Raw genomic sequence first — 8845 nt, forward strand, 5'->3', positions numbered from 1 at the left:
AAGTTGTGGGGATGACAGACTCCTGTTAAGTCCTTTGACTTTATCTTTTCACTTCCAGCTTCATGGCTGCATTCAGCACCATACAAGGATTTAGTCTGAAACTTCTTGAACAAAGCCTGTCTTTATTCATAAGCAACGTTGTAGATGATGATAGTGTGGATTAATCTAATGTCAGAATAACATTCTATGACTTTATTACTTTCTTAGTCTCCTATTTGTGCTTTAATTTGACATCTATCTGTTCTCATTTGGCATTTAGATGACAAATGAATATAACTGTGTATAACTATGAGTACTGATAGGAAATGCAAATGAAATGCAGTGACAACTTTTTTTTTTCCTGTTCTACTTGAAACAAAGTGCTGTGTGTTTTGTATTTGCAGTATATTTTATATCCATTATTTCTTCTCATTACTTAAGCATGATCCTTTCTAACACTGAGGTGTTATGGTCAATAATGCCTTATGCTCTCTGGTGTCCTTTTGGCCTTTGTAACTGGGCATGGTGTAGATTAGAACACCAGCCAGGAACCATTCCTGAAGACGGAATGAATTTAATCACACTGTATAGCTCCCATATATGACAGGATAGGGCTGAGAAATTTTAATAATGGGGACGTAAATCATTCCATTCTAGTGGTATTTTGAGAAAGAATGGTTAAGGGCACATTTCATTTATAGATAGAAACCGTGCCAATGTGTCTTTTTGAAGTTTATATTATACACTTAAATATATTATCTTGGCAAACCGGGAAGAACTCTCTGAAACCTGAATCTATGCTACTCATAAAAGACAATGTAAAGTACTGTGCTTAGTGAAATAGAAAAGAAAATGCTCACAAAAAGAGAGGAAACATCATTCTTGCCAAATCCTAATGACATCAGGAGAGAGGGGTGGTAGAAAAAATGTAATGACAAAGATAAATTGCACAGAGATACACAGTGTGATATTGATGTAATGCTGTAATGCATGTTGCCTATTGTAAGAAGAAGTACGTTTAATTATTTTAGGCTTGAGTCAGTGTGAATAATTTAGATGCCTCTGAAGGCCACCATATGGTGACCTTATATATATATGTGTGTGTGTGTGTGTGTGTCTACTTCTGTCTTGAATCTATGGGGAACTTAGGCACTTAAGGGCAATTTAGGAGGACTTGTTCATATCCTCCCTTTTCTCCCCAGGGCACTGAAAATTTTAAGTCACATTGTAGCTAACCTTCAGTGCATTCTGCATTGCTTAACTCTCAAACTGACGTGTTCATTTTCAGGCTTGTCAGCTTAAAGAGATGTATAGTATAGATTTCAGAAGAGTACAATAAAATGTTGATTTTTTTTTTTAAGCGAAGGAAGAAAAGAAGATCTGAGAAGAAATGATAGTTGCATACGAATACATAAGGAATACTTACAACAATGAAAGGAATCAAATACTAGGATTACTAAGAGTGGTACCAAAATTAATAGCTTAAAGTGAATGTGAATATGGAGAATGTGAATTTGCTACAAGAATATGTATGCAATTAGAATGAATTCTTGATGAAGAAATTGGCAATATTCTTAGGGAGTATGTATGACTTACATGAAGGATAATTTGGGAGTTACTTAATCAGAACTAATACAGTACTTAATTATAAGTGCTCTTTCAAAATGAAATGTTTCATGGTTCTCTGACTAGAAGAGTGATGTCATGTATTATTCTTAGTGTATTCAGGTAGATAATACAGTTGCAATAATACAGAAAGATGAAGGTGTTTTCCTGTTCTTATTCTACTTGTGGGAAAACTGACTTTGTTATTTCTAGGGTACATTATAGAGTGAACCTCAGCACTTTTTATACTGTGTTGTAATAATTTAAAAGTGTTGTTTCTGTAGTAAATAACGGCAACCAGAAATAGAGTGGCAACTCCGACACACTATGCCACGGGGTTGTTCCTGGCAGTGAAAAAAATAGTCAACACTTAGCACAGAAATCCAAATACAAGTGAATTATTTGCCACAGAAAACTGATGACAAAAAGCTTGCTTGATTCAAAAGAGAATCCTTGTCAATCACATGTTTAACATAAAGCATGTGTTGATTATGGACAGTGCTTAAACTGACTTAAACTTTCATATAAAGAAAAAAGAGAAATTTTCTATGTTTAGGGCTATCCTTTGAATTGAGACTTGAATACCTGTTCTTAAGAACTGTAATTCTTTTTTCAGAGAATCGGCTGAGTCCAGGTGCAATATAAATCTCAGAGCATTCAATAGCACAAAGGAATTAGATTTCAACGGCTGTCACAAGGTGTCAACAATTGTATCGTTGCCATATGAAAATATTTACCGAGGCACATTCAATGTGAACTCCTGGTGGGATCAGCACACCTCCAGAAGCACGTAGGCACCAAACATCAATAACATCTTAAAAATAGAAAACATTTTTTATTAGGCGTGCACTTTCATATTTTGAAATTAAGCTAACAGAAGTGACAATATGCGTCAATGAATAAAATTTTTTTTCAAAGAAGAACATTCAAGTTGTTGATATGGATCTCAGCACTGTGTTCAAATTTGAAAAGTGATGTTTTTGTACTTAAGGGCAAAGGGCAAAACCCTTTTTCCCTAAGTAATATTATTTCCCCAAAGGTAATATTATTCGTTGTGTCCACTAGGTTATGGTCAGTGCAGTGTCCACCACTGTCAAATTTGGTTTGGCTGGTAATGCACTTAATACAAGACAACGTTTGGGACTACATTCTTTATTTTGTATGAAAGATAGCTCTTGAACATAATGTCCTTTGTTCTAGAAGTAAAGACGAAGTCTCCAAGGAAATATTTTAATGTCCGTGGGATGCGTGTATTTTAATAAAATCTTATAGAAAAGATTCACTGCAATAATTTCTAAACCCTTGCATTTTGGCCTAAGCTTCAGGACCTAATGCCTTTTTTTTTTTTTGGTGAAATCTGAGTAATTGTACACATCAGTTCAGTTCAAATGCTGCTGTTTTGTTTTAGAAACTACATTTTACATTTTGCAGATCTCATAAAAGCTATTTAAGTAATGAAGATGCAATTTATATCTTTGTTAGAGACATCTTCTGCTCTGATGCAAGTGTTTACATGCATGAGCTTCTTCTCTATTCCATTAGATGCCAGCAATGGCAAGGCAGAATGTGGCCTCATTTTTACCTAACTCCCTTGGGCCTTCAGGAGCCTTCAGACCTATCACAAATTTTATATACGCACATATGAATAAGCCCATAAGCAGTGACTACCATAACCAACTGAATCACTAACTTTAGGTGCTCTTTTTCCCCCCCCCACTTTAAAGGGACATAAGTAAGTATATTCCATCTTCCTTTTTTCAATTAGATGATATAATGCAGATTTAACAAAACTGTATGAAATGGGTAAAAAGTAGTGTGGGCATCTGGAACACAAGTTATTTCATTCAAGTGTGCTGTATGGGGTACACAGGTATGAAGCACAGTTAACTAAAGATTCACTCAACTAGAAGAATAATTCATGAGGAATAGATATGATAAAGTTATTTTCCTATTTGTGTACCAAAGTACAATGGAACTGAAGAAGTCAATCTCTTATAATGCTGCTAATAGAATTTTCATGAAATTTTATTAGCAATGTTTTAAAATACTTGTTTGAATAACAGTTTGTTAAAAAAAAAGAAAAAAACACAAAACAAACAAACAAAAAACCACAATGAATTGCAAAATATGCTGAACTGGAACCTGTAATGACTGGCATAATTTTTTATCCACAGAACGTGAATGGCAGCAGAGTAATCTTCCCCATCCTACATCCCCCAGCCGTGTGTCTCACCCTTTACTTGGATACACCACTACAAAAGATGAGGGAGCTGTAATAGTTTACTCTGCATTCCCACTCACTTGTTGACCTCTTTCCTAAAATCTGGTTGCTTATAGCTAAATTAGAGCTCCACTGAAGCTGACAGGTTACTTAATGTAGGATACATTTTGCTGCTACTGAAAGCACGATCTCTATTCAATGAGGCTGAGTTAAAACAATAATGTTTAAAAAAAAAAAAAGAAGATAAAAAAACATGCTTTGAATGTTTGCATAGAAGCTTATCTGAAAGCACGTGGGAAAATAAATAGTACCAAGAGATTACTTGCACCGACTAAAGAGAATTTGGAGCTGAAATAGAAAGATGAGAGTTCATATATAGTTTTTTCCCATTCTCCTGTTGCAGAGCTTTCTCTGATGTAAAGGAGAGTCTTTTAGGTGTGTCTTCTTTCTCTTAAGTGGAGGGGCATCAGTAGTATTTCTCTAACTGCAGCAGCACACACAGAATTCCACGTTCTTTGGAGATCTTACTAGCTAGGGGTTCTCTAGACTGGTGGCACTTAGAAGAAGTCTGCAGTCAATCTGTTACAGCAGATAGAATGCTGTGGGACATTTTGGAGCTCCTAAATATAGTACAGAGAAGGTGACAATAATTATAAAAGGTACAGCATGTGTCTTCTTTTGCTGCTTTGTTTGCCAGCAGTGGAGGAAAGCAGTGGGCCTTCTCTCTTGCGCTAGTTAGATTAGCTAGCAATGCTAAACAGGAGAACTCTTTTTATTCTGAGAGTCTGAAGGTCTTCCAAGTACATGCAATACTTTCCAGGGTTTGCCAGAAGCAGAAATGTATATTGCTTTAGTCCTGGCTGTGAGGTAATAGTCTGACAACATTTGGATGCAATAGGATGATTCATTATGGGTTGGAAGGAAGATTTATTTATAAGGGCTTTACAGTATTTTCTGTTCATTTCTGATTCATAAGCTAGGAATAATCAAGGCATATTTTATTTTCTACTTTCTATTTCTTATGTTAGCATTTTTCTGTTCACCTACCACTGATGTATTTACATGTCTTCTCTCATCAACCTACAGAGAACTAGCTCATCAATGTGAATGGGAGGCTTACTAATGAGTATGGTGGGATAAGTGAACCTTAATATATTTTTGCTGTGTTTATTTCCTGTTTTTATTGAAATTCTGTATAAATTTCATGCATTAAACATTCTTACTGTAATGCTCAAAACCTTAGTTAAGGTCTTTTGAGAAGAATCAATAGTCAGTACAGCATAAATCATGTATCCTAAGAATTTTAATTGGAATACGTGTGATTATTTAATAATCCTGTTCACCTCAACCACTGTGAGAATGTATACGTATATACAAATAGTACATTAAAAGTATTAGGAAATGGCTCATCATTAAAACCCTCTTTCTAACATCCATACTCACACAGACTCGAAGTTTCCCTATACACTTGCTCTGAGAATTTGCAACAGGAAATAAAATAAAGATGAAGGAGAGAGCTGAGATCTTGAAGGAGAATTAGGCACCAGAAATTATGGTGTTCTTGTTCCAGCTCTTACACTGACTCTGATACTTCCATTTCTGTAGCATTTGCCATCTCTGGATCTCAAAGTGGATTATAAAGAATAGTGATTTAAACCTTCCTGCACCTCTAGGAGATAGGTAAGCAATATTATTCCCATTTTACAGATGGAGAAATTGTGATACAGAGAGGCTTAGTGTTTATACTTTGAGTTTACTTATGAACACACACGCACTCACACACACAGCACCAGAATTAGATGTCAGGACTTTTATTGCCCTGTTTTAAACTACTTCCATCCTCCTTTCCATTTAACCTCTCTGACTTATATTCCCCATCTGTAAAAAGACGGAAACTGGTATAGACATGGAGAGATTTCCCTGCACATAGATTTCTGTGCAGCTACAGAGGAAACAAACAAACAAACAAAAAAAAAAACCCACCATGGTGGACAAAACTTACTTTTGAAATCCAAAGTATTTTGTATGTTGGCAGAGGATACCTGAGGATTTGGGACAAGGATTTTTGTAGGTGGAGAGAGTCGCATGTGTTCTGCACCCTGACTCATAATATTTAGTTATTACTATAAAATGGCCTGATATAAGCATATTAATAAAAGTTTAAAATAAAATTAAAAAAAAAAAGTACTGATTTTCATGGCAAAAGATTAGACTCAGGCAGCAGTTCAGACTCTATATTATCTGAAAGAATATCTTTAACAAATGTTGTGTGCCTCAACTACCAGGCTAATAACTCCAGTGCACTGTTAGACAGGAGTAGAAAGAAAGTAGTGCTGTGTGTCTATATAGTTTTGTCTCATGAAAGTCCTGTGTATGTACTGCAGTATGAATTTCTCAATGGCAGACAACAATCAAGACTACTGTACTTATGTAATTACAAGAGCATTGAAATTATTAATGAACTTTTGGAAAAAGTATTGAAGATCAAATATAAATCTTGTTATTATTATTGGAATTATTGTTTCTTGTTATATTTAAAATATATTCTTATAAAGTTGTCTAGAAATTTGATTGGTCTCATCCTATGCTACCTCAAAAGATCGTGAAGATTCTGATCTCCTTAATCTTAACAAAACTCTTGCTGGAGCTTTTAAAAATCCTTTTGCATTCTGCTGCTGATTTGCTACAGAATGAAATTTCAAAACTGTAATAGATATTTTAATGTTAATAACAGATCTGGCAGGTGTCTGTGCATTGAACAAGTAGCTTACGAATAAATGTTTGTAACATTTTTCTGTATGCATCCCATGGGATAAGTAGGCTAGATCAAACAAACAATGCCATGTTAACATTTTTCTGTGAGTAAACTAAAGTCATTGTGATACAGTGATAAACCTCATATGTTTATTAGTGCATGTATCTATAGGTAATAAATATGGCTCATGTGTATATTTGTTAAATGGAATGGAGACTGGATCTGTTAGTTACATGCAGGCATGTATATATGGATGGCTTAGTTCAAGCTAAGTTTCCTTTTATTTTAGTTGTAACACTTCATGGTCAGGAATACACAGAATTTCAGGTAGAGAATGTAGTTGATTTGGAGCTAAGGTAAAAGCTGATTTTAACATTTCAGCTTTACTAAACAATAACAACAATGAAGACGACGGTAGTAATGGTACTAATAATGCTTCAGCAACTGAGCCAGTTCCTTGTCTCAACTTTGTGTGCAACTGAGATCAGAATTTAACCCAGGGTCTTTCTGAGTGCTATACAAATCATTTGTTACCTTTGCTCCCAATTACAGTTAAAATAAGCAGTGTCTTGAGATAATATAGCTAGCACAGCTGCTGGATTAGGATATGGGTTTGCTAATGCATTGACCTTTTTCATTTGTGTAACACAAGTTAATTTCCAGCCTAACAGTAAATGCTGAAATTTTAATTGTAGCACTAATGTACCATTTTTTCATCTCTCTGTCAAACCAGACTAAAGGGTCATTTGGTGATGAGGATAATGGTTCACTTTGAAAGGAAGGAAAACCAGCTTCTGAATCTGGGGGATTCTAGATCTTGCTTCAAATAACAAGACGAACTAGGAAAAAATAGGCTTGGAAATTCCTGTAATATTGAACTACAAGTCTGACTATTTGCCTTGTTCTTGTACTGTTTCTATAGAGGCACACTGGAATACTTGCCATGATGTGTTAGACAGAATAATAAAACAACATGAGAAGTTTGGTTTTCAGACTATCAAGCCTCAAAAAGACTTTTCTCTGAAAAAAATGAATCAACATTAAACTGTTTGCTACAATGGGAATTTTAAGCAACAGTTTGTGACAAGTTTTGATTATCTCTCTACACTTTAAGAAATACTAAACCTAAGAACTGTTGGGGACTGATTTTTTCCTTTTTCTCTCAGAAGTGTCTTTTTTTCTTTCCTGCAGCACGGAAAAGGATATGCTAGTCACTTCTACAGGACTTACCTGAAGCAGCATGATTTGCACAAAAGTCGACCAACAAAAAGCATCAACTTTCAACTTCATTATCTTGGCCATCCAGTTCTGTCTAACTGAAGGATTTGTGTGCTGTTGGAGACATCATGGCCAACAATAGGACCTAATTGCTCTCAGCAGGCCTGAGAAATGAGTTGAAATGTGTAGAACTGTAGAAACTTCAGAGGCAACTGATCTTGCCTCTCTGATCAGTGTGTGCCTGTTTACAGCACTATATATCTTTCTCTCTCCAAAATGTCACTGAGCCCTTTAGATGTTTATAATCACCACAAGAAGCCAATCGTACAGATAAAAGAAATGTGCATTATAAATGCAATATCACTGTTTTAAACTTGACTGTTTTATATTATTTTTGTGTGATCAAGTGTTCCCCAAACTATTCCAACTTTACAAGAGAGATTGTGATCATGTTCTTTTCACCCGTGGGTCACAAAAATGTTGTTAATCTGAAGACCCACCAAATTATCGAAGACATTCTGTAGTTTATACACCGTGTTGCAAAGTGTTTACTGTACTATTTCAAAGCTTCTAAATAAATATAAAATATATATATATTATATTATATATAATTTTGAGAAAAATGTGGTACAACTTAGTTGATTTTTAAATGGATTCATACAGTCTACACCATACACTAAAATGAGAAGGTAATTCAGGGTTCCTAAGCTATCCTTGCTAAAAACAAATATAAAATAAACCTTTAATAGTACTTCCCCAATATTCGTATCTTGGTCAATCCTGTTTTTCTTAGTTTAAAAAAAAAAAAAAAAAAAAAGAGCTGTAAGCAACAACAACATTTTGTCTAAAAGTTGTAATGAATTTTCAATGCCAAAGATGCAGCTGTCAATATTACCAGAATGAGCGCTATGTACTATCAGAGGTATAATTCAGTCTCCATTATTTTGATGATATTTCTATGCTTTTTAATTTGGAATCATAAAACCTTTTATAAGGCTCTATAAGCTCACCTATATATGTTGTTGAAAAGAACACTGAGTGTCTGTACATTTTGCAATGTAAGATAT

General features: G+C 34.7%; 1 protein-coding gene across 1 annotated transcript in view; it reads left to right on the forward strand.

Moving 5' to 3' along the window:
- The window catches only part of PCDH10 (protocadherin 10), a 29703-nt gene extending 21114 nt beyond the window's left edge, over positions 1-8589 (forward strand). The window contains exons 6-7 of the mRNA XM_031553250.1: positions 5411-5485; positions 7752-8589. Coding sequence (XP_031409110.1) covers positions 5411-5445 — 35 coding nt within the window. The 3' untranslated portion in view covers positions 5446-5485; positions 7752-8589. The remainder of the gene's footprint in view (positions 1-5410; positions 5486-7751) is intronic.
- Positions 8590-8845: the final 256 nt, after the last annotated feature.

Source organism: Meleagris gallopavo, chromosome 4 (genome assembly GCF_000146605.3).
Source record: "Meleagris gallopavo isolate NT-WF06-2002-E0010 breed Aviagen turkey brand Nicholas breeding stock chromosome 4, Turkey_5.1, whole genome shotgun sequence".
Taxonomy (NCBI): Eukaryota; Metazoa; Chordata; class Aves; order Galliformes; family Phasianidae; genus Meleagris; species Meleagris gallopavo.